This window comes from Capra hircus, chromosome 1, assembly GCF_001704415.2.
Source record: "Capra hircus breed San Clemente chromosome 1, ASM170441v1, whole genome shotgun sequence".
NCBI lineage: Eukaryota > Metazoa > Chordata > Mammalia > Artiodactyla > Bovidae > Capra > Capra hircus.
Window position 1 is genome coordinate 151,429,720 of NC_030808.1, and position 26,357 is coordinate 151,456,076.

At 41.4% G+C, this 26,357-nt stretch overlaps 1 protein-coding gene across 4 annotated transcripts in view; it reads left to right on the forward strand.

The window, feature by feature from the left end:
• The window catches only part of LOC102177934 (phosphoinositide 3-kinase regulatory subunit 4), a 56,210-nt gene that overhangs the window by 12,573 nt on the left and 17,280 nt on the right, over positions 1-26,357 (forward strand). For 2 of the 4 annotated variants that reach the window (XM_018052883.1, XM_018052889.1), the window contains exons 4-8: positions 229-432; positions 8,293-8,494; positions 10,422-10,609; positions 11,333-11,543; positions 17,327-17,492. In XM_018052883.1, the coding sequence (XP_017908372.1) occupies positions 229-432; positions 8,293-8,494; positions 10,422-10,609; positions 11,333-11,543; positions 17,327-17,492 (971 nt within the window). Of the gene's footprint in view, positions 1-228; positions 433-8,292; positions 8,495-10,421; positions 10,610-11,332; positions 11,544-17,326; positions 17,493-26,357 lie in introns of those variants that run through there. The other 2 variants (XM_018052898.1, XM_018052907.1) reach the window with 2 other exon arrangements.

Here is a 26,357-nt window from a genome sequence, read left to right on the forward strand (position 1 = left end):
CACAAATGTGTACTCAGAGGCTAACAATGAATTAAGAAATACCTTCACTCTCTAAAGGTCACTGGTGTTCTTTTTTCTTCTAAGCAAAAGTTGCAGATGTTGGTATCTCCCATTTTCTTAGAAAATGAACGCCTATGTTAACTTTACACAGGTTATATTTATTGAATTTGAAAACAGCTGTACTGTATGTTATATCTTTGGCTAATTCTTTTTATTTTTCTAATATAGATTGAAAGAAAACTTGTTCTACTCAGTGTTTTAAAAGAGCCAGTAAGTCGTTCTATATTTGATTATGCTTTGAGGTCGAAAGATATCACTAGCTTGTTCAGACATCTTCACATGCGTCAGAAGAAGCGAAACGGGTCTCTTCCTGACTGCCCTCCACCTGAGGATCCTGCCATAGCACAGCTGCTGAAGAAGTTGCTGTCACAGGTAGTATCACTTTTCCGGAATCTTACATTTAAATGCAGATGTTATAAAAACATGGAGGTATACATCTAGTGTGTAAGCATATTTTTGATTAAGTTGTAGCATAGCAAATGAGTCAATAAATCTGGCAGATAGGCATTTGCTTTGGGATCTAAGGCATACTGTGATGATGATAAGGCACCGGGTTGAGTTAAATAAGGAATCATGGGAGACCTAGTAAGTTTGCTTGTGGTTACTGGCTATGTAAATGAGGGGAAAAGTAGATACAACCTTAGATTTAAGTATATTCTTGATTGTATTTCATATTTCGTCAAAAATATAAAGAAGTTCAGTTAGAAAAAAAAATTACAGAACACAAATGCAGTAAAGAAAACTCTTGGTTTAATTCAGCTCAAATTTAGAGTCTTCACTGCACGCAAGCAGCTAAAATGCTGGGACTTATTATGTGCCTTAGATTGAATAAACCCGCAGTTTACTGCTGTGTCTTGGAAATCTGTGGGTTTGAACCCTTGGTAACAAATCCCGTTAGAAGTAGGAATCCTTGTTGTTATGCTTGGCATTGTTCACATCTAGACTCAGCATCCTGTTCTAGAGGGACGTGTGGATCCTAGGGAAGACGAAGTAGGAGTGTAACTGGGTAGAAAGAAAGGGTACGGTTCCTGAAAAGATGTCCGTGGGCCTTAAAGTGAATGCTCGGGGTCACCACGAATGAGTGACTTTTAAGTCTGTGGGGCATGATGGTTAAGAGCATGAGTATTGGTTACTGTCTTGTCTAAGAGAAACGAAGAGGAGAAAACACCTCTATGCGGGGAGAGAATTGGTCAGCTTCGGCAGATAAATCCTTTGTCACATGGATGCCGGTGCTGTCTAATGCCCACATGTTGGTTTGGGTGATTGAACGCTGCAGTAGGCTTCTGTGGGATGCTGGTTAATAACCACCTTGGTTCTTTGAGGTCTAAATTCATCTGGAGACTTGAGCTCCAGATGAAAGTCCCCAGATGAAAGCTCTGAAAGTCCCTTGCAAACCAGTGTTTCTGTTTCCTGTGTTTGAGAGAACTTCAATTCGATATGACTTGAATTGCCAGAGAGCTTGTTTCTTGGAGTTTTCTTTTAACCTTGGCTTGTACATTAGATGTATTCAATTGGGTATGGAATCACATTTTCTAGTTCTTTCTCCTGAGCAAGTAGTTCTTATCCTATCAAAAAGATTTCCTCATGCAATAAAAACCACCCCAGTTTAGATGTTTCTTGGAGCGTGAATAGTGTGATTCTTTTGTATCCCTCTCTTCCATGCAAATCCTGTATATTAAGTTGAAATCTTCTATGCGGAAGTCTTCTCTTCCGTGTAAGTCGTTAGTTATTTTGTGGAGCCGCCTTAGCTCCTGATTGTTGCTTGTCCCCGTGCCGTGGGTGTCAGTTTTCCGCTGCCCCGGGTAAAGGGAGGGCGAGGGGAGGGGCGGCGTCCATAGCCCTTCTGCGTCCTGCTGCTCCTCTTCCCAGCCCCAGGGCCCTGCTGCTCCCTGGCGCCAGCCCGCACCCCTGGGGTCCTGATGGAAGCGCTGCACTCTCGCTGACTTGTGCTCCTGAGCCTCAGTGCTTGAGGTCCTCACTCATCTTTCTGTGAGTGGAAACTGGGAACATGGAATCCCCTGTCATATGCCGTTTCTGTGAATAATCTTAGGGGACTAGTCACGGATGGTCTCAGGAGACTCCTCAGGGGCAGGGATGCTCTGCTTCAAGGGCTAGGTGCTGCTGCTGGAAGGGACAGCAGGCTAGAGTCTCTGAGGCTCTTGGCTGCGCAGCACAGCACCAGCTTCCCTGGTTTGAGAACACACAGTGAGTCTACTTTCTGTGTTGTGTGCCTGTCCTTGAAATAGGTTTGATGAGTAGATATTGGCATCATTTTGTTAGATAAGGAAACTGAGGCTCAGTGAGGGTAGTTAAGCTCCCATGCACGCAGAGTTAGTGAATTACGTTTCAAAGCTAATGTCGGAATCTAAACCTGTCTTCACTCTACATGCCTCCCCCAACCCCAACCCCACCCCTGCAAAGTGTCATCTTGCCTCTCAGAGTGCCCAGAGGCTAAGGAACTAAAGCTGAGAGGTTTGCTGGGGTTTTATGTGGACTTAGGAAGAGGTCCCTGGGCAGCTCATCTCTTCCAGCCCTTTGTGAGTCTGTCTTTTTGGTCCCTCCTGGAAGAGGCCTGGAGCCAGAGGAGGCTTTGGAGGTGGGAACTGAGTCCTTGTCCTAATGTCAGGAATACAGAGGGGAGAAATTAGCCTCTGCGGAATTTACCCTCCTGCAGAATTTTTTTTTTTTTTGCTTGGGGTTCTTCAGGGCTCTTTTCTGTAGGACCACATGGGGACACTTGAGATATGGTGTGACTAACAGAGGCCTCTCCAGAGCAGCCTAGCGTTGCTTCCCTGATATATTCATAGTACCAGATAATAGACTTAAAGTAAGAGTTGGACTGTGAGGAAGGCTGAGCACCGAAGAATTGATGCTTTTGAACTGTGGTGTTGGAGAAGACTCTTGAGAGTCCCTTGGACTGCAAGGAGATCCAACCAGTCCATTCTGAAGGAGATCAGCCCTGGGATTTCTTTCGAAGGAATGATGCTGAAGCTGAAGCTCCAGTACTTTGGCCACATGTGAAGAGTTGACTCATTGGAAGAGACTCTGATGCTGGGAGGGATTGGGAGCAGGAGGAGAAGGGGACGACAGAGGACGAGATGGCTGGATGGCAAATGACTCAAATGATGTGAGTCTGAGTGAACTCCGGGAGTTGGTGATGGACAGTGAGGCCTGATGTGCTGCGATTCATGGGGTTGCAAAAAGTCAGACATGACTGAGCAACTGAACTAAACTGAACACTTCTGGAACATTACCTCTGTGGGAGTTGAAATCTGCCTGTACTCCAGATTTACAATAGGATTTCCCATCTGGAGGTAACACATGTCAGGATTATTTAGATTGATCTCATCTATAAGAGCTGCCTGTTTTTTTAATATTCATTTAATCAGATGCTAGAACAGATACTTTAATTAACATTTTAAACCTTCACATATTTTTAACTAAAAAGATTTTGACTTGATAGTATAGATGCATGGTGTAAAATTGAAAAGCTATATAAGAAGATATACAATAAAATGTAAGTTTTCATCTAATCTCTGACTCCTGGCCATCCATTTTTCTTTCTCTCTTGATTGTGAGTTTTATACTGTTGGGTGCTGAATCCCTTTACACTGCACAGTTGGCCCTCTGTATCCACACATTCCACATCCATGAATTCAACCACCGTGGGTCAAAAATATTAAAAAAAAAAATTCCAGAAAGTTCCAAAGAGCAAAACTTGAATTTGCCTCATACTGGTAACTATTTACATGTTATTTACATTGTATTTACAACTTTTTTACATAATATTGACATTGTTTTAGGTATTATAAGTAATCTAGAGGTAATTTAAAGTATATAGGAAGGCGTTTGTAGGTTCCTTGCAAATACTGTGCTGCCATTTTATTGAGGGGATCAAGCATCTGGATTTCATTGGGGGTCCTGAGGATGACTGTATAGTGTTGGATTTGTTCTACAGTGAAAGTTATTTGGAGTTGGTTTGATGATGTTAAGCCTTGGTTTTGAGCTTTCTTAGGGGAGATCCAGATCAGCCTGTGGTCAGTGGCCAGCTTAGCTTGATTCCTAGGGACTCGTGAGGACGTGATGCTCTGTGTGGTAAGAGGTCTCCCACTTCCGGCTGGTAGGAGCAGAGTGAGTGATCCCCAGGCTTGTCAGCTCTGGGGTTGTTTGGCTTGCTGCTTTCTGTTGCCTTTTCCTGGTGCCAGGTGTTGGTGTTCATACGCATGTAGCTCAGCACTTGGTGGGAGACTGGCAGCGCCCTGACCACAGCTCTGGCTTGGCAGGGGTCTCTCTTCAGGGCTCTGCCCCATGCTTGGCCATTTGGCTTCCTGGAACTCTGATTTGTCTCTTGAACATGGCTCTGATGAACTCTGAGTCCCCCCCACCATCACCCTCCTCATGCCATGGTCTGGAAACTCTCCAAAGAGTAAGCTGGGACAGTCATCGGACTCGCCTTTATCTGGGGGAATCAGAGCCCTGTGCTTCCTGCTTTCCAGTGTCTGAAAAGTGTCATCTCATATTTTTTGTCTGGTTTCAGAGTTGTTTTAAGTGGGAGGGTAAATCTTGTTCCTGTTATACATCATGGCTGGAAGCAGAAGTCTGACGGATATTAAGGGACTACACTTTTGCTGTAAACAATAGAATGTGAAAGACAAGATCTCTTCAAGAAAATTAGAGATACCAAGGGAACCATTCATGCAAAGATGGACTCAATAAAGGACAGAAACAGTGTGGATCTAACAGAAGCAGATGATATTAAGAAGAGGTGGTAAGAATATACACAAGAATAATACAAAAAAGATCTTCAGACCCAGATAGTCACGATGGTGAGATCACTAACCTGCAGCCATACGTCCTGGAGTGCAATGTTAAGTGGGCCTTAGGATGCATCACTACAAACAAATGCACTCAATATGCCAGCAGATTTGGAAAACTCAGCAGGGGCCTCAGGACTGAAAAGGGTCAGTTTTCATTCCAGTCCCAAAGAAAGGCATTGCCAAAGAATGCTCAAATTACCGCACAAATGCACTCAGCTCACACACTAGCAAAATAATGCTCGAAATTATCCAAGTCAGGCTTCAATAGTACATGAACTGTGAATTTACAGATGTTCAAGTTGGATTTAGAAAAAGCAGAAGAACCAGGGATCAAATTACCAACCTCTGATGGGTCATCGAAAAAGCAAGAGAATCCCAGAAAAACATCTACTTCTGCTTTATTGATTATGCCAAAGCCTTTGACTGTGTAGATCACAACAAACTGTGGAAAATTCTGAAAGAGATGGGAATATCAGACCACCTTCCATGCCTCCTGAGAAATCTGTATTCAGGTCAGGAAGCAACAGTTAGAACTGGACATGGAACAACAGACTGTTTCCAAATGGGGAAAGAAGTATGTCAAGGCTGTGTATTGTCATCCTGCTTATTTAACTTCTATGCAGAGTACATCATGAGAAATGCTAGGCTGGATGAAGCACAAGCTAGAATCAAGATTGCCAGGAGAAATATCAATAACTTCAGATATGCAGATGAGACCACCCTTATGGCAGAAAGTGAAGAAGAACTAAAGAGCCTCTTGATGAAAGTGAAAGAGGTGAGTGAAAAAGCTGGCTTAAAGCTTAACATTCAGAAAACTAAGATCATGGCATCCAGTCCCATCACTTCTTGGCAAATAGAAGGGGAAGCAATGGAAACAGTGAGAGACTTTATTTTCTTGGGCTCCAGAATCACTGCAGATGGTGACTGCAGCCATGAAATTAAAGGACGCTTGCTCCTTGGAAGAAAAGCTATGCCCAACCTAGACAGCCTGTTAAAAAGCAGAGACATTACTTTGCCAACAAAAGTCTGTCTTGTCAAAGCTATGGTTTTTCTAGTAGTTATGTGTTGATGTGAGAGTTGGGACTATAAGGAAAGCTGAGCGCTGAAGAATTGATGCTTTTGAACTGTGGTGTTGGAGAAGACTCTTGAGAGTCCCTTGGACTGCAAGGAGATCCAACCAGTCCATCTTAAGGAAGTCAGTACTGAATATTCATTGGAAGGACTGATGCTGAGGCTGAAACTCCAATAGTTTGGCCACCTGATGTGAAGAACTGACTCATTGGAAAAGACCCCGATGCTGGGAAAGATGGAAGACGAGAGACGGGGACGACAGAGGATGAGAAGGTTGGATGGCATCACTGATGTGATGGAGATGAGTTTGAGTAGGCTTCGGGAGTTGGTGATGGACAGGAAAGCCTGATATTCATGGGTTTGCAAAGAGTCAGACATGACTCAGCAACTGAACTGAGCTGATTGTCCTTGTCAGGGTTTTTCTTTGTTTTTTAATAATGCATTCCTAACATTGTTTTGATTGAGATATAGTTCAGAGACATTTGGTGTTTAAAAGCGTACACATCAGTGGTTTTTAGTGTATTCACAAAGTTGTGAAATCATCACCACTGTCTAATTCTATAACATTTTCTATAATATGTGAAGTTGCTTAGTCGTGTCTGACTCTTTGGGACCACACGGACAGTATGTAGCCTGCCAGTCTCCCCCGTCCCTGGGAATCTCCAGGCAAGAATACTGGAGTGGGTAGCCATTCCCTTCTCCAGGGAGTCTTCCTGACCCAGGGATCGAACACAGGTCTCCCGCATTGCAGGCTGACACTTTACCGTCTGAGCCACCAGGGACTCCCTGGAACATTTCCATCAGCCTGCAGAGAGCGTCCTTTTCAATTAGCTGCTGCTGCTGCTAAGTCAATTCAGTCATGTCTGACTCTGTGCGACCCCATGGATGGCAGCCCACCAGGTTCCCCCATCCCTGGGATTCTCCAGCAAGAACACAGTCACTCCCACTTTGCTGCTCCTCCAGCAGCTGCTCAGTCGGCTCGGTGTTTCTGGGAGTGTGCCTGTCTTGGGCATTTCGTGTAGATGGTATCACACAGGACATAACTTTTGTGACTGGCTGCTTTTGCTGAGCAGAATCTGTTTAGAGCTCCATGGTGGGGGAGTCTCTCCACTCAGCCTTCTTTCTGGCCTTCCCTTGTGTGGACTGAAGCAGAGCTGTCCTTTCCTGTGAGCTGAAACGTAGGCTAATAAAAGAGTAGAACTATTAACTGTGTCATTGTCTAAGCAGATTTTAGGAGAAATGTAAATAAATGAATTTCAGGTTAATATTGGAAAAAATTTGTCAAGGATGTTGTACAAGTATTATACTTTAATGTTATTTTATTTCACTATTTCTTAGTTTTTTGACTTTCTCGAGTTGATTTTCCTCTTGTGCCAGTGGATTGTGACTATTACTTTAAGCTCCAGTTTTAGAGGGATTTTAGATTGAGGCCTTAGGGAATTGCCATTTTATAATTTTTTCATTTGCATAATCAAAACATTCTACAGGAGTTCGTGGAGGTTGGAAAGTCAAGAAAATGCAGGACTGCTCCAAGTACCAGAATGTTTACTTTGTACTTCGAATTCATTATTTAAATTAATTAGTATTCATTAGCTGTCATTTTGAAGTGGTTTGTCTTATGTGGATTAACTTACTGAAATTTTATAATAGTCTTAAAAGATGGGTGCTGGTAATTATCCTCATAGGTAAATAGAGGTCCAGAGACAGTGGGTGGCTTGCTCACGGCCATACAGATTGTAAGTAGTGCGGCTGGAATTTGAACCGAAGCGGCCTGACTCTAGTCTTCCTGTTACCTGAAGAATGCAAGTGTGTTGCTTCCATTTGCCTGTCAGTCCATGAGGCGTGTGTTCAGAATGCTCAGAGTGCTTTATGTGTCACAGAGTGCCTTCACAGCAGGGTCCCACCACATGTTCCAGCACATCTAGGGACAAAGTCCCAGTACACACGCTTTCTTCTGCTTCATACTGTACTTGTAGAATTTTTGTTTAGATGCTAAAGGTTTGCTTATTCAAAGTTATAGATTAAAGATCTATCAGGCACTGTATGAAGTTCTTTGGAGATTTCAAAGGCGAATTATATTTGAATGTTACCGTTTAGAAAGAATGTGAAGATATAAATCATGATACAAAGTAGAAAATGCCCAATTGAGGGCGAGTGTCCTCGGAGAACAGAGTAATGTTGTTCTGTATTGATCATTTCTTTTTCTCTTGCCTTTGCTTGCTTCATTTTACTGTTCTGACTCTTCAATTTTAAATTGAGTGGTTTGACCCTAAGTTGTTAGTCATTTTGAGGCCTCTTATGACTTGCAAAATAACGTAGGACATATGGTTTTATTTGTTTTTAGGGAATGACAGAGGAAGAGGAAGACAAGCTTTTGGCTCTGAAAGACTTCATGATGAAATCTAACAAAGCAAAGGCCAATATAGTGGATCAGAGTCATCTCCATGACAGTAGTCAGAAAGGTGTAATTGATTTGGCAGCCTTAGGTATAACTGGGAGACAAGTTGATCTTGTTAAAACCAAACAGGAACCAGATGACAAGCGAGGTTAGTACATTTCTGTGTGTGCGTGTTAGCTTGTTATTATTAGTTGTTGCAAAAGTTTTTAGTAGTGGAACTAAGAAGTCACATTTCTCACATACAGAACTTTGAAATACAGTGAGTGAATGGCTCCATTTATATTTAATAGCAAGAAGACTTGGAAGAGGAAAGGTGGAGAAGTGGACGTACAGTTAAGAAATTAAGTAACTTTCCAAATTCGTGGATTTGTACGTGTGGAGTCAGAATTCAATCCAAAGTCTGACTCCAAAGCCTAGCTGCCTCTGTGGAAGTATATGATTGAAGGCAACATTCTATTTTTTAATCCTTTAAGCACCAACCCAAGGTCAATAGTCTATGTAGAATGAGGGTGAAGTTTCCTAGCTTGTTACTAGTGGGTAACGGCCAGTGAATTGAATAGTCTTGCAAAGGAGAGATGCATTCATGATTTGAAAATGAAAGTGTTAGTCGTACCGTGTGCCTGACTCTGTGATCCCATGGACTGTATGTAGCCCACCAGGCTTCTCTGTACATGAAATTTTCATGATTTTCAGTCTTGAGATTTAAACCTGTTGGCTCTTGTGACATTGACATTGATTGTGTAAGCGTTTTAAAATCTCATGCATTCTTCCCTTGCACCTTTTGTGGAGATATACTCACTTCCAAGTACATGCCTTTTAAAATCCTTATATTCCAGCATCGGGCTTTCTCTGTGGCTGGGTGGTAAAGAATCCACCTGCTATGCGGGAGACACAGGTTTGATCCCTGGGTTGGGAAGATCCCCTGGAGAAGGAAATGGCAACCCACTTCAGAGTTCTTGCCTGAAAAATCCCATGGACAGAGGAGCCTGGTGAGCTATAGTCCATGTGGTTGCAAAGAGTCGAACACGATTTAGCAACCTAACAACAACATTGTAGTATCAGATTTTGAGGGCAGCTGATGAATTACTTTAAAAAAAGAAAAGACCTCTAACTGTTGAACTTGGAATAAAGTATTTGCAACTTAACTATTAACAGTTTATAGCAGCGATGCCCAACCTTTTTGGCACCAGTGACCGACAATTTTTCCACAGGTGAGAGATGAGGTTGGTTTCTGTTTCACTGGCTATTCACCTTTTGCTATGCAGCCTGGTTCCTAACCGGCCACGACTTGGGGGTGGGGACCCCTGATTTATAGCCATAAAATGTAAAGCATTTATATAGTTGATAAGGAAAACCACAAGCTCCCGAAAGAAAAATAGTGAAGGATTTGAGCATACAAGTGATAGAATAGAAATTCACATTTAAAAGGTAAACAATGAAATGAATGCAAATAGAAACGAGATGCCATTCTCTGCCTTTGTGACTAGTGAAGGCTGATGATGCTTGTGTCAGCAAGCGGCAGGGAATGGGCATTCTCACTAAATTCACTACTTTTGAGCTTATAAATGGAACATATTATTAATATTATTATTATTTTTTTACTATTTGACTTATGTTTTCAGTTCTGGAAATTCCTCATAGAAACGCTGACATACCTGTGAAGGAATATGCATAAGAATGCAGATGACTTTTCATTTCCTCTTTTTTTCACCCCATGTAACTGACTCTGGATATAGAGAGGTCATATTTATCAGTGTAGTCAAGACATTTGAAAAAGTTGTATTTTTGTTGGTTCTTCAGATAAGGTGGTTCCTTGAAATTGAGCCAGCCTTGGACAACCAGGTAGCGGTTAGGTCTAATTACTAACACTACTGAAAGTGCATCTGTCCATCTGCCCTAGAGATGAAATGAGAACTAACATGTTTCTATGTGAGTGTAAATAAATCGGCCCTCATGAAGAACAAATAGCTCATGAGTCCGTGCTGTCCCCCTTCCTCCACCCCACACACGCAGAGTAATACAAGCACGGATTTGTCATAGAGGCTCCTTCAGATTATTCTGATCTCTTTTCATAGCTAGAAAGCATGTGAAACAAGACTCAAATGTCAATGAAGAGTGGAAAAGCATGTTTGGCTCTCTGGAGCCACCGAGCATGCAGCAGGCCCTGCCTAAAGGGAGTGATCAGGAGGTGACGCCGGCTGGGAAGCCGCCTCGTTCGGAGTCCTCCGCTGCTATCTGCGTCCCTTTGTCGACTTCTCCGCAGGTATTGTCATCCCGGCAGTAGCGCGCTTTTTGTCTGTGGATCTCATTCTACTGTTTTGGATGTTTAGAGGCTGTATACTGTACTGAAAAAATCAATACAGTAACTTGTCTTTTAGGAAGGACGTTTTTCTTTGCAAGAGAGGTTTATCTTCATAGTCAAAGGGAAGTCTAGTATTGAAAGCACCAAATAAGGTGATCTGAAACTGGGGTGAAGATGTCATTATGAACTAGGATTCTACTCCTAGGCTGCAGTGAACCTTTAAAATCTTCTTTTATTCATTTAATATAGCATAGTTATATCTGTAAGATAGCAAAAATACTTCTGGGAAGAAAAGTCCCAAGTTTACTCTGTGTGAGAAATGTCATGATTTGGATATATTTGAAGTAAGTTTTTTAATTTGTGGTAATTCTTCCCTAAGCAATTATATTTTAATTGAATCAACTGATAAATTAAGATTCTCTTTTCAGTTAAATTAATGAGTATTTTTGTTTAATGTTATTGCTAAACTGATAAATTTTTATAATATGGAGATTTGGAATTAGTGGTTAAACTTTATTTTAATTAGATTTTCACTGAGAAAATATGTCCCTGTATTTAGATGGATTTAAAAATTGGTACATTAATAAGGACAAAAGTCTGGTGTCATGAATAGAACATGGGTACATTTTAATTATCAAACAGACTTTACTTATGACACAGATACTTATTCTTTTGGTTTTGCAGGTTCCAGAAGTGACGAATGTCCAAAATAGAAAACCAACAATACAGGTTTTAAGTAGTACAATTTTACCGTCCACTTACCAGATCCGGATCACAACGTGTAAAACTGAACTTCAGCAGCTCATACAGCAGAAACGGGAGCAGTGCAATGCCGAGAGGATAGCTAAGCAGATGATGGAAAACGCCGAGTGGGAGAGTAAACCCCCACCACCTGGTGCGTGTGCCATTGACGGGCAGTGGTATTCCAGCCCGGGTGCCTGGGCCTGGAATAAAGTAGAAGAAACTGGTGACAGTTACTGGCAGAGGAAGTGATCACAAAGCTGTCACTTTGAAAGCCCACGATCCCTAATGTTCTTCCCAGGTGGTCCAGGGGCTGAGGCTCCACACTTCCAGTCCAGGGGAGCCAGGTTTGCTCCCTGGTCCTGGAACTAGATCCTGCATACTGCACCTGAGACCCGGTGCAACCTAAGTATACATGTATATACAAAAGAAAGCCCACAGGAAGAGCCGAGAAGTGAGAAATCCCAGCTCAGTGCCTGTGGAGTTCGGGTCTTCTTGGCTCTGGCAGTGCCTGTAGGCCTGTCATCTGCTGTTTTCACTTGTTGGTGGCCCATGTTCCCCATTTGTAGTGCTGGGTTTTACCTGCCTGCTTAGTGTCATGCCACTTTCTCACTAAATGTCAGACTTCCTCGAGTAAACTCTGGCTTTCAACTTTTGAAGGGTTTAATAACTATGAATTTTCTTTAAAAAACAGGTAGAAACATTTCGAAAATAATGAGTGCTTTTAAAAATAAACCAAGATCACCTGTAACCATCACTCAGCAATCATCAAGATTAAGATTTTTGGAAAAACACTTCTGTATTCTGATAAAATTTAAAGAAACTTAAGAGAGATTTCAGATGGAAATTGTGGCTCAGCTGTGTTAACAGACATGCCCAGTGTTATGTGATGGAGCTCATCTAAAACATTTTAAATGAGTTTCTGTAAAGATTTTAATGATAAAAATGTATCTTGAAAACTGAGATGAAATATATGCTTATGGGTTCAGTTCAGTCACTCAGTCGTTTCCGACTCTTTGCGACGCCACGGACCACAGCATGCCAGGCCTCCCTGTCCATCACCTACTCCTGGAGCTTGCTCAAGCTCATGTCCATTGAGTTGGTGATGCCATCCAACCATCTCATCCTCTGTCATCCCCTTTTCCTCCTGCCTTCAATCTTTCCCAGCATCAGGGTCTTTTCAGATGAGTTAGTTCTTTGCATCAGGTGTCCAAAGTATTGGGTAGAGATTCAAAAACCACATGAGTTCCCACAGACTTCCATTGTGAGTGCAGGAAAAATGCCAGTGGAGACCAATGATTTAAAGATTTCAGAAATATTATTAAGTGGTCTTTTTAGTCACATAATTTTTTTTTTTCCTTTTAAGAAAATAAATACCCTGGAATGTTTGTTTCTATAATACAGTTCAATATGGTTTATCAGCCCGGCTTTAAAAACAAAAACTGTCGATCACACACTGTGTATTTTACTTTAGAATCTGTCTTTGTAAGTGGCATTTTTTGGTTAAGTGAAGGTATACATTTTATTCAGTAATCCTAGAAAAGGTATCAGATTTTGTGGTTCATGAAATGTGCCATGACTGTTGGACTTTGATGTTTTTTCTTTCCACACTTGAGTGGTTTTGTGAAATTGATTTTCTCTGGGGGGAAATGTTCAACCTAGCCTGCTCTATTATCTAGACTTCATGGCAGAGTGTTTTTGAGTATTCTCAAATCCAGCATATCCTCCCTGGAAATCACACTCAGCTGTTCTTTCCACGCATGTGAGCTAGAGATGCAGGGGGAATGGTATTTTTCTGCTGACTGTGCCAGGTTTGGCAATGGTCTTGGTTTCCGCTTTGTTTCTTGGTAAAAGAAATCAGTTGATTTTAAGCTGATGTTGTTACTTAGCAGGCATAGATCCTTCAGTATAGCTTTTTAAAAAAAATTATTTATTTTTAACTGGAGGATGTTTGCTTTACATTACTATATTGACTTCTGGGTGCAGAAAGAATTGACACTGAAATATGAACTCCCCAGGTTGGTAGGTACCCAATATGCTACTGTAGAAGAGCGGAGAAATAACTCCAGAAGGAATTAAGAGGCTACGCCAAAGCGGAAACAGCTCCCAGTTGTGGATATGACTGGTGGTGAAACTAAAGTCTGGTGCTGTAAAGAACAACATTGCATAGGAACCTGGAATGTTAGGTCCATGAATCAGGGTAAATTGCAAGTGGTCGAACAGGAGATGGCAAGAGTAAACATCGATATTCTAGGAATCAGTGAACTAAGATGGACTGGAATGGGTGAATTTAACTCAGATGACCTTTATATCTACTACTGTGAGCAAGAATCCCTTAGAAGAAATGGAGTGGCCATCATGGTCAACAGAAGAATCTTAAATGCAGTACTTGAGTGCAATCTCAAAAACGACAGAATGGTCTCTATTCGTTTTCCACAGCAAACCATTCAATATCATGATAATCCAAGTCTGGGGAAAAAAAAAAAATTCAAGTCTGCCCCCAACACTAACGCCAAAGAAGCTGAGGTTCAATGGTTCTATGAAGATCTACAAGACCTTCTAGAACTAACACCCAAAAAAGATGTCCTTTTCATTATAGGGGACTGAAATGCAAAAGTAGGAAGTCAAGAGATACCTGGAGTAACAGGCAGTTTTGGCCTTGGAGTACAAAATGAAGCAGGGCAAAGACTTAACAGTTTTGCCAAGAGAACGCCTTGGTCATAGCAAACAGCCACTTGCAACAACACAAGAGCTGACTCTGCACATGGATATCACCGGATGGTCAATACCAAAACCAGATTGATTATGTTCTTCACAGCTGATGATGGAGAAGCTCTGTACAGTCAACAGAAATGACCAGGAGCTGACCGTGGCTCAGATCATGAATTCCTTAATTGCCAAATTCGACTTAAATTGAATAAAATAGGAAAAACCCTAGGGTATTCAGGAATGACCTAAATCAAACCCCTTATGGTTATACAGTGGAAGTGACCAATTGATTCAAGGGATTAGATCTGATAGACAGAGTGCCTGAAGAACTGTGAACAGAGGTTTGTGACATTGTACAGGAGGCAGTGAAGAAAACTATCCCCAAGAAAAAGAAAGGCAAAAAAACAAAATGTCTGTCTGGGGAGGCCTTACAAATAGCTGAGAAACAAAGAGAAGCAAAAGGCAAAGGAGCAAAGGAAAGATATGTCCACCTAAATGCAGAGTTCCAGCAAATAGCACGGAAAGGTAGGAAAGCCTTCCTCAGTGATCAATGCAAAGAAATACAGGAAAACCATAGACTGGGAAAGATGAGAGCTCTCTCTAAGAAATTTAGAGATACCAAGGGAACATTTCATGCAAAGGTGGGCAGATATAAGGACTGAAACAGTATGAACCTAGCGGAAGCAGAAGATATTAAGAGGTGGCAAGAATACACAGAAGAACTATACAGAAAAGATCTTAATGACCCAGATGACCACGATGGTGTGATCACTCAGCACGAGCCAGAGATTTTGGAATGTGAAGTCAAGTGGGCCTTAGGAAGCATCACTATGAACAAAGCTAACAGAGATGGTGGAATTCCAGGTGAGATGTTTCAGATCCTGAAAGATGATGCTGTAAAAGTGCTGCACTCAATATGCCAGCAAGTTTGGAAAACTCAGCAGTGGCAACAGGACTGGAAAAGGTCAGTTTTCATTCCAATCCCAAAGAAAAGCATTGCCAAAGAATGTTCAAACTACTGCGCAATTGCACTCATCTCACATACTTTGAGCAAAGTAATGCTCAGGATTCTCCAAGCTAGGCTTCATCAGTATGTGAACTGAGAACTTGCAGATGTTCAAATTTGATTTAGAAAAGGCAGAGGAACCAGAGGTCATAATACCAACATCCGTTGGATCATCAAAAAAGCAAGAGTTCAGAAAAACATCTACTTTTGCTTCATTGACTATGCTAAAGCCTTTGACTATGTGGATCACAACAAACTGGAAAATTCTGAAAGAGATCAGAATACCAGATGACCTTACCTGCCTTCTGAGAAATCTGTGTGCAGGTCAAGGAGTAATAGTTAGAACCAGATGTGGAACAACAGACCAGTTCCAAATTGGGAAAGGAATATGTTAAGCCTGTATATTGTCACCCTGCCTATTTAGCTTATATGCAGAGTACATCATACGAAATGCCAGACTGGATGGAGCAGAAGCTGAAATCACAGTTGCCAGGAGAAATATCAATAACCTCAGATAAGCGGATGATACCACTGTTATGGCAGAAAGCAAAGAGAAACTAAAGAGCTGCTTGAGGTAGGTGAAAGAGGTGAGTGAGGAGCTGTCTTAAAACTCAGCATTCAGAAAACTAAGATCATGGCATCCGGTCCCATCACTCCATGGCAAACAGATGGGGAAACAATGACATACTTTATTTTCTTGGGTTCCAAAATCACTGCAGATGGTAACTGCAACCATGAAATTAAAAGATGCTTGCTACTTAAAAGAAAAGCTATGCTAAATGCAGATAGTGTATTAAAAAGTAGGGATATTACCTTGCCAACAGAGGTCCATCTAGTAAAGCTTTGGTTTTTCCAGTGGTCATGTATGGATGTGAGAGTGGGACCATAAAGAAGGCTGAGCGCTGAAAAATTGATGCTTTTGAGCTGTGGTGTTGGAGAAGACTCTTGAGAGTCCCTTGGACTGCAAGGAGATCCAACCAGTCCATCCTAAAGGAGTCCAATCCTGAATATTTATTGGAAGAACTGATGCTGATGCTAAAGCTGAAACTCCAATACTTTGGCCACCTGATGCAAAGAGCTGACTCATTAGAAAAGACCTTGATGCTGGGAAAGATTGAAGGCAGGAGGAGAAGGGGACAACAGAGGATGAGATGGTTGGATGGCATTACTGACTTGATGGACGTGAGTTTTTACAAGCTCTGGGAGATGGTGATGGACAGGGAGGCCTGGCGTGCTGCAGTCCATGATGTCACAGAGTTGAACATGATTGAGCACATGAACAATATGTGTATGTCCTGTCTCTTCTGAACCTCCCTCCCACCTTCCACCCCATCCCACCCTCTAGGTTTTTTTAAAAAATTGATTAATATTAAATATTATTAAATGTTATGCCTAAATATAAAGGGTTTTTTAAAATCAAACATTGAAGATTGTTATATGCAAAGACCTATGCTGGATATTGTGAATGATACAGGATGGATAAAACATAGTCTCTGGCCTCAGGGACTTTTGTTATTTATTAGAGGACATTAATTACTCATGAAAAGATTATATATAAACAGAGTGTATAGATGTTATAAGGTACTAGAAAGTCCTTGAATATTCTGAGCCTAATTTATAATCCTGTTTATACCAATCTTTGATGTCATAGAATATATGATTGCAGGTAGAGAAGAAGTCCACATTTGGGTTTAACTGTGGACCTGGGGCAGTGTTAGACTCTTTATGTCTCATTTACCCATACAGTCATTGTGTGGGTTGAGTAATTTCCCCCTCATTTTACGTTTGTGGAAATTGAAACCCACAGAGTTTAAATAAGTACCCCAAGGTCACACTGTGGTGTGGTAGATCTGGGTCTTTGAGGCTTTTGAAGTGGGCTCTCTCCCTAGTGCCCCATTTCTCTACATCAAGGTAGTCATTACCTCTTGCTGTTGAGCAAGTAGTCAGGGTTTTTCCTGGTAGCAGGGGACTAGTGTGCCCTCCCAGATGCTGGAGAAGGCCCTAGGGCAGTCTTTCTAAGGCTATTTGAAAGGGTATCTTCCTCCATAGGTGATAGTATCTGATGTGGTCCAGTAGGCCATTCAGTATTGACTAGCTGTTGAGACCCTTTGTTCAGTTCTTATGAACTGTTCTCCTTTTGGCTGTTGATGCTTGTAGCTGGGCGTAAAAGGAAGATTGTATTTGTAAACTGAAACTTAAGACACACTCTTGGTTTTCCTCAGGGTGGCGGCCTAAGGGGCTACTCGTGGCACATCTTCACGAACATAAGTCTGCTGTGAATCGGATTAGAGTCTCTGATGAACATTCACTGTTTGCCACCTGTTCAAACGATGGCACAGTGAAAATCTGGAACAGTCAGAAGATGGAGGGGAAGACCACCACCACCAGGTAACCTGCACCTCGGCGGAGCATCCACCCACCCACCCACCCACCCAGTCACTGTATTCACTGAGTGCTCACTCCGTGATGGGTACTGTTCTAGGTACCAAGAAAACAGTAGTGATAAATAGACACAAATACATGTTCTGGGAGACTTTACGTCAGTGGGAGGTGACAGACAATAAACTGTGTAAGTAAATAGGCTGTATTTTTGGATGGTAAGAAATGTTGTGGGAAAAAATGATAGCAAAAAGGAGGGATGGAGGGTGAGTAGGTGAGGTAGACTCGAGTTTAAAGAAATTGGCTAGAGACTTCTTCACGGAGAAGGTATCATTTAAGGAAGCCCCATGAGAGAAAATGCCACATGGATATGCTAGGAAAGAGCCTTCGCGGCAGAGGAAACATGGGCCTCAGAGGTCCTGAGACAGAAGAATGTTTGGCGTGTTCGTGGACGAACAGGAAGGTCTGTGTGAGGGATAAGGAAGTCAGAGGGCCCGAGTTCACAGGGCCTTGCAGGCTGTCATGAGGGGCTTAGACTCTGAGTGAGGTGTGGGGGCCTTTGGACGGTCCTGCGTGGTGGAGAGACATGATCTGAGTCAAACTTCAACAGAATTACTCTGGCTGTTGTGTTGAGAATAGACTGAGGAGGTGCAGGGTTGAAGGATTAGGCTTTTTCTGTAACTGAGCGAGATGGGGGACGTAGTGGGAAATGATCAGATTCTGGGTATGTTTTAATGCTGGAGCCAACAAGATTTGCTGAATGGGTTAGATGGAGTGTGAGCAACAGAGAAAGTAGGAAACGATAAGAGTGCCCAGTCAAGAGACATAATTATTACTTGAAATCTTGAAGACTTCAAATATGCATGATGAGGTTGTGATAAGTGGGGGAGTATTTTAGATTTGTACAACTTTATAGTTGTGTCCCTACTTGATATTCATGTTTATTGTGTGCCTAATTTGGTCTGGATCCGAAAAGAAAGCTATTAGAAATCAAAATTGAATCTATGTACATGAAAAGATGTGGGGAACCTTTGGTGCTTTTCTCATCATCAGTTCATTGACCACGGTCTGTCAGTTTAAGTCGTGTCCAGCTCTTTGCAACCCCACGGACTGCACCACACCAGGCTCTTCTGTCCCCACTCTCCTGGAGTTTGCTCAAGTTTATGACCATTGAGTCATTGATGTCTAATCATTGACCACTGACCATTTGACCAGTAACCACAAAATGGTCAACAAAATAGCTTTGATAAACTAAGATAATTAATAAGTTTACTCCTTACCCACCTGATATGATTTTGTTCTGTTAATTTTTTTTAAAGAGCTCTAATTTTTGCAGCACGCTTAGTTATTTTTCATGTTCATTCACTCTTGGCACTGTGTTGGTCAGAACATAAATTGAAAACCAGTAAAAGAATCTTGGCTCCATGAGGCAATTTTTTTTGTCAATATTTAAATGAAATTTTCAAACCTTGCAAGAGGTTTTCCAGTGAACACACATGCTTGCGGCAAGACTCTAAATAGTTAATAATTTTACTTTATTTGGTGTGTCGTATAATTATCCATCTTCCTATCAATTCATCTTTTAAAAATGTATTTCAGAGTGAGTCACAGATATCAGAACATTTCTCCTAAAAATTTCAGCATGTATATTGCTAATATTTGTTTATAGTTCTCCTTTTCTTCTTGGGCATAAAGTTTGTATGCCATGAAGCACACAGATCTTAACCATTTCAAAAGATCCAGCAAATACACATACTTGTGCAACTTAAAAACCACTCTCAAGATACAGAACATAACTAGAATGTTCCATCATGTTCCTTTGCATAAAATGCCTGCCTCCTGCCTGCCTACAGCCATTCTTTTGATTTCCCCCCACCATTATTAGCATTTTGATTAATGTTTTAACAACCTCCTCTGATAACTATTTTCCAAATGGTTCTTTGTTATTATCATCATTAGTTGTATTCATTATTGCTTTTATTAGGAGGATAAGTTTAATTGATTGGAGTAAACCTCTCAAGTAAAAACTTGGAATCATCCATTAGCTTTGCAAAATCCTCTCTTGTTAATTCCAGATGATTTTTTATCACAGAGCCATGCCTTTGTCCCAGTGTCATATTTTAGGCAGTGGTCTACCAGAAAATGTGGCAGTTCAGCTGACAGTAACTGTAGTCTTTGGAACGTTTGTATGATGTTTAGGAGAATGGGTGTCCTCTGGACACAGCTGCTCTCTTGTCTGTAAGAGCAGACTGTAGGCCTTAGCTTGGAGAGGCTTCATTCCAGGTGCAGGAAGAGAAAGAGGGCGAGGGAATAGGGAGTGTTGCCCTCATCACATGCCTTTGTGAGCTGATGGAGGAGAAGGAGGCCTTCATAGCGGTGCTGTGTTTTCTTAGGCAATCTCACTAGTACATTCTGAGTGCCTGGGCATTCCCCCCATGCAGTGTGTTGGCTGACCACCCCGTTGCAGCTCTTACTTTCTCCTTGAATTGCATCGGTGATTTAGGCCATCTGGATCTTAGCTCTGGCATTTGCTTCTTTCTTATTTCAGTTAAACTTTTAGTTTTTCCCTTGGGGACTAATTCTTGAAAAATTGCTGTTTTTTTTTTTTGTAACTTTTACATAGATTTTAAAAATTTAATCCTTTGTAGTATTTTAAACTGTATTTTCCATATATGCTATTTGTGCTCCCCCATTTTTGGCTCATTTAGCTTCTCGATTTTAGGAAACACTGATGTATTTGGTACTTGCCAAATTTGATGGTGAAACATCTAAGTAGAGTGTTATTCCAGTGAAGAGTTGTGCAAGAAAGTTATCAGTGTTAGGATTACATAGTTTAGAGTCCGAGATAGTATTAGAAGTTGAAGTTTTTGAGTGATATGGCTGCCCTGAAGTAAAGGGTTAACCTGAGGCCTGAACTTTACAAAATTGAATTTTGGGGACAGGAATAGAGCAGTCAGAAAAGAAGAGAGAAGAAACCATTTAAGTTATGTCATACTGCAACACAAGAGAGCATTTAAGAAAGAGATTTATCAGCAGCTCTAACATTTTTATTGATTTTAAATCACAGGATAAGTGCTTTACAGTATTGTTTTGATTTCTGCCAAACATCCACATGAATCAGCCATAGGTACATATATGGCTCCCTCTTGAATCTCCCTCTCACCCCTCAGCCCGTCCCACTCCTATAGGTTGTCACAGAGCCCCAGTCTGGGACTCGCAGAATCCCCATCAGACAGCAGACTCCCGCTGGCTCTCTGTTTACACATGGTCGTGCGTGTGTTTCCATGTTACTCTCTCTATTCGTCCCGCCCACCCCTCCCCCGCTGTGTCCACACGTCTCTAATCTCCATCTCCACTGCTGCCATGCACATAGGCTCATCAGTACATCTCTCCAGATTCCAGATATGTGTCAGTATATGATACTTGGTTTTCTTTCTTACGTATTACTTCACTCTGAATAATAGTCTCTGTGTTCATCCACCTCATTAGAACTGACTCAAATGGGTTCCTTTTTATGGCTGAGTGATATTCCATTGAGTATATATATACCAAAGCTAGCTTTATCCGTTCATCTGTTGGTGGACATCTAGGTTGCTTCCATGTCCCAGCTGTTGTACATAGTGCTGCAGTGAACATTCGGGTACACGTGTCTTTTTCAGTTATGGTTTTCTCAGGGTATATGTCCAGTAGTTGGCTTGTCGGGTCCTACAGTAGTTTTATTCCTGGTATTTTAAGGAATCTCCATATTGTTCTCCATAGTGGCTGTATCAGTTTACATTCCCACCAACAAAGCAAGAGGGCCCCTTTCCTCCACACCCTTTCCAGCATTTACTGTTTGTAGATTTTTAAATGATGGCCATTGTGACCCATGTGAAGTGGTATCTCACTGTAGTTTTGATTTGCATTTCTCTAATAATGAGCAGTGTTGATCATCTTTTTATGTGTTTATTAGCCATCTGTTTGTCTTCTTTGGAGAAATGTTTGTTTAGGTCTTTTCCCCACTTTTTGATTGGGTTGTTTGTTTTTATAGTATTGAGTTGCATGCTGCTGCTTCTGCTAAGTCGCTTCAGTCGTGTCCGACTCTGTGCGACCCCATAGACAGCAGCCCACCATGCTCCCCCGTCCCTGGGATTCTCCAGGCAAGAACACTGGAGTGGGTTGCCATTTCCTTTTCCAGTGCATGAAAGTGAAAAGTGAAAGGGAAGTCGCTCAGTCCTATTGGATTCTTAGCGACCCCATGGACTGCAGCCACCAGGCTCCTCCATCCATGGGATTTTCCAGCCGGGAGTACTGGAGTGGGGCGCCATTGCCTTCTCCATGAGTGGCTTGTATATTTTGGAAATTAATCCTTTGTTGTTTCATTTGCTTATTGTTTTCTCCCATTCTAAGGGTTGTCTTTTCTTGCTTTCTTTTTAATTTTTAACTGTAAAAAACTGGGAGCAAACTAAAGACTCAGCAGTAGGAATGAAACTGGATAAATAAGTGATTATTGTGGAAATAAAGTGATTGCTGTAGAAATACATTTTTTTGATATAGAATATATTGATACAGCGTGTGAAAATACAGGTTTGAGGAGTCGGTTTAAGAACTTATGTAGGATTTCTGTTTTTAGAATGACAGAGTATGAATTTTCAAAAATCTTTTCCTCCTTAAAAACAATGAGAATGCTGGCAAAAACTGTCAAAATCAACTTTTTCAGAATTCTAGAAATTCAAGTCCTTCATCAGTCTGAAAATTGTTGTTTGAGAATAATGGCTGACTCTCAGAACAGTGAGCCATGTATGTGAGCCCTGATTTCATCCCCCACTACTTCCATGCTGTACAGTGGCTTGGAAAACTTACAGTCCCACAACTACAGTAACCATGAAAACCAACAGCTTAGTAGCCAGGGACGGGGGAGCCTGGTGGGCTGCCATCTATGGGGTTGCACAGAGTCAGACACGACTGAAGCGACTTAGCAGCTTAGCAGCAGCAGTAGCCACTGGAGGGGTCATAATGGCTTTGGAACTCCTCCAAAGCCCCGTTTCCAGAGAATTATCACTGTTTGACCAGCTTGCTGTAAACCTCCATGATCAGGGCCTGTCCTGACTTTATTTGACCTGTTACTTTGTTCTTTGAGGAAAAACTACCCATGGAACATTTGTTGCAATTATTTGGGATTTGTTTAACATTGCATCTGCCTGAGGTGGCAGTCCCAGTTGTATGTAGCTAAGAAGAGGCTGACGAGAAACTTTAAAGCAAGTGTGTGGTATCAGTAGGGGCTTTTGAAGTTTGGATGTATGCATGGGTATCTGTAAGACTGCATGCACTTGCAGGGTTATGTGTAAGCCCAAGGAAACTCCGGAGGCTGCAGGTTCTCACCTGTGGCCGACCTTGAGCCTCTGTGTGAGCAGGAGATGAAGGATGAGGCCGAGATGTAAACTGCTTTGTTGAAGGTGTGCCACAGCTAGCACAGAGAGCCTCACAAAGGCTGGACCCGCATCAGTTCATGAGATGCAAGGGAATGTCATTGTTGTTTAGTCAGTAAGTCGTGTCTGACTTTTGCAACCCCATGGACTGTAGCCCGCCAGGCTCCTCTGTCCATGGAATTTCCCAAGCAAGAATATTGGAGTGGGTTGCCATTTCCTTCTCCAGGGCATCTTCCCAACCCAGAGACCAAACCCATTTCTCCTGCATTGGCAGGCGGATTCTTTAATGACCCCAGGAAATGTCATTAGTGGATAACTAATTTAACTAAAGAGAGAGTTCAGTGGCCGCACATGAGAAATAAAGACTTTGTAGAACTGGTCTCTAGGAAAGTCACTAAATAAGCAGTGACATTGGTGTCTTATTTCTGAAGTCAATACATACCAGTTAAAATGTCTAGTTTTGGACAAAAGTTAAAAGTCAGGCAAAGAAATAGGGAAATATGTCCTACATACAGGAAGAAATGCAGGCAGTAGAAAAGTACCTCACTAATCCCAGAAATTGGACTTTCTAGACAATGACTTTAAATTAGTGATTAAAAATATGTTCAAAGAATTAGAAGAAATCCTGTCTGAAGGATTAAAAGGAAATTATGAGAAAAATGTCTCAACAGATAGACAGTGTCAATAAAGGGATAGAAATGACAAACAGAAATCCTGGCATTCAGAAGTATAATAACAGAAATGAAGAGTTCAGGGCTGAACAGCGGATTTCAACTGGCAAGAGAAAAAACCAGGGTCTTGAAAATAGATCGGTTGACATCCATTCAGAGGTATGAAAACTAAAAGAGAATAAAGAACACCGAACAGAGCCTCCGAGGCCTGTGGACCGCCGTCAGGGGCACCAGCATACACGATAGTCCCGGAAGGCGAGGCGAGAGAAAGGAGCAGGAAGATGCTGGAAGAAGTGCCGCTTGAACCACCCCCGCCCCAGATTTGGTGAGAAACATTAAGCTGCACACTTGAGGAGCTCAGCTAACTCCAAACAGGACAGAGGTCAAAGAGAGCCATGCGAGAGACACGATAAGCAAATTGTTGACAGAAAATCTTGAAGCAAAAGAGAAAGGAGACTAATCTTGTACAAGGGACCTTCAGTAAGGTTAATAGCTGACATTTAATCAGAAATGCTGGAGCCTGTAAGTCACTGAGGTGATATATTCAGAGTCTTAGAAGAAAAAGACTGATGGTCAGTAATTCTATATCCAGCAGAATTGTCTTTCAGAAACAAAGGAGAAATTAAGATATTCCAAGGTAAATAAAAACAGGGGGTTTATTGCCAGCACATTTTCCCTGAAGGAAATACTGAAAGGAGTCTATCGTGCCAACAGGAAAGGACATGAGACTAACTTGAACCACATGAGGAAATAAAGAGCATTGAGTAAAGGTGTCAGTAGATACAGGAGTGAACATAAGATGGCACAAGTTAAGTTTTTTCTGTAACTCTTTTTTACTGGCTATCTCCTGTAAAAGAAGACTATGTAAAGAAATAATTATAAAACTGCGTTGACAGGCTTATAATGCATAAAGGTGTAATTTGTATGACAATAATAGTACAGACAAGAGAGGAGGGAGCAGATATATTGGAGCAAAATTGGTGCTCATCTGATTGTTTTTAGATGTTGATTGTATTTTCCAGGGAAACCACTAAAAGAAACCCTTAAAAACATTTAGTAAAACTCAAAAATGTGTAATAAAGGAAATTAGGGATTAAAATTATGTACTAGAAAATATGTTTATAACACAAGGCAGCAGTGGTGGACTAGAACAACACCCCCCCCCCCCCCGCAAAAAAAAAAAACAAAAACAAAACCATGTAAGACATAGAGAAAATGAAAGCAGAATGTCAAACGTAAGCCCTACCTTATTGCTAATCCCATTAAATGTAGTCAGAAAGCAGAATTGGCAGGAAGTAAGACAAAATATGATATGACTGTTGCCCACGAGAGAGAATAGTTTAAATTCAAGAGATGCAGTGTGAGAGTAAAGGGGCTGAAAATGGTACACTATGCAGACAGTTTCTAAAGGAGCTGGAGTGGCTAAGCTTACCTCAGACAACATTTTAACGCAAAAATCAATTCTAGAGATAGACAAGGATACTTTATAACGATAACAGGGTCAGCCCATGGGGAAAACATAGCAATTACAAGCAGGCTGCTAACAGCAGAGCCCCTGCATGGAGGAAGACAGTTGAGCAGTAATAGTTGGAGACTTTAATGCTCTTCCTGTAATAAGAGTTGAGCACACTGCAGACCTACCAGGTCCAACATCTATAGAACACTCTACCCGACTGCAGCAGATTGTCTAGGACAGACACCAAGCTTCAGTAAATGTAAAGGCACTAAGCTGCATCAACACACATGTTCTTTAACCACGGTGAAATGAAACTAGATTTGGGGGATTCACAGGTTTGTAGAGGTTAAGCAGTGCATACAAAATGACCAGTGGTTCAAAGAGAAATTAGAGAAATACTTTAAGATGATTGAAAATGGAGATACAACAAACCAAAACTTAAGGCTGCAGTTAAAGGAGTATTCAAGGAGAAGTTCATAGCTGCATGCAGCTGTATTTAAAAAGAAGAAAAATCATGAATCAGTAACTTAGCTTTAACCTTAAATCTAGAAAAAGAAGAGCAAAGTAAACCCAAATCAAGTAGAAGGAAGGAAATCATAAAAGACCAAAGAAGAAACGCATGAAATAGGGAATAGAAAGTAAAGGAGAAAAACCAGCAAAAGCAGAAGTTGGTTCTTTGGGAAGGTCAGAACTGGCAAACCTTTTCTACAATGACCAATTTAAAAAGGGAGAATTACTAAAGTTAAAACTAGGAAGGAGAGAGGGGACGTTACTGCTGAGTACATCACTACGGAGCACAGAGGAATACTGTGAACAATTGTATGCTGACAAATGAAATAACCTAGATGAAATGGACAGATCAGATTCCTAGAGAGATACAACCTATCAGAGGTAATCAAGAAGAAATAGAAAACCTGAATATTCAGACCTATAACAGTAAGATTAAATTAGTAATTAAAAGAAGAACTTCCCACAAAGAAGAGCCCAGGCTGAGATGGGTTCATTGTGAATGCTACCAAATACTTAATGAATTAACGCCCATCCTTCAAAACCTTTTTCAAAAAAACAGATGAGGTAACATTTCCTGACTCATTCTGTAAGGGCAGTATTACCCTGATACCACAACCAGGCAAAATATATCACCAGGAAACAGCAGACCAAGACACATAGGTAATATGAGCATTAAAATCCTCAACAAAATACTAGTAAACTGAATTCAGCATGTTAAAAGGATAATATACCATGACCAAGTACAGTTTATCCCAAGAATGCAAACCCTTTTCAACATTTGAAACAATCAGTCAGTGAATATATCACATTAATAGAATAAAGGATGAAG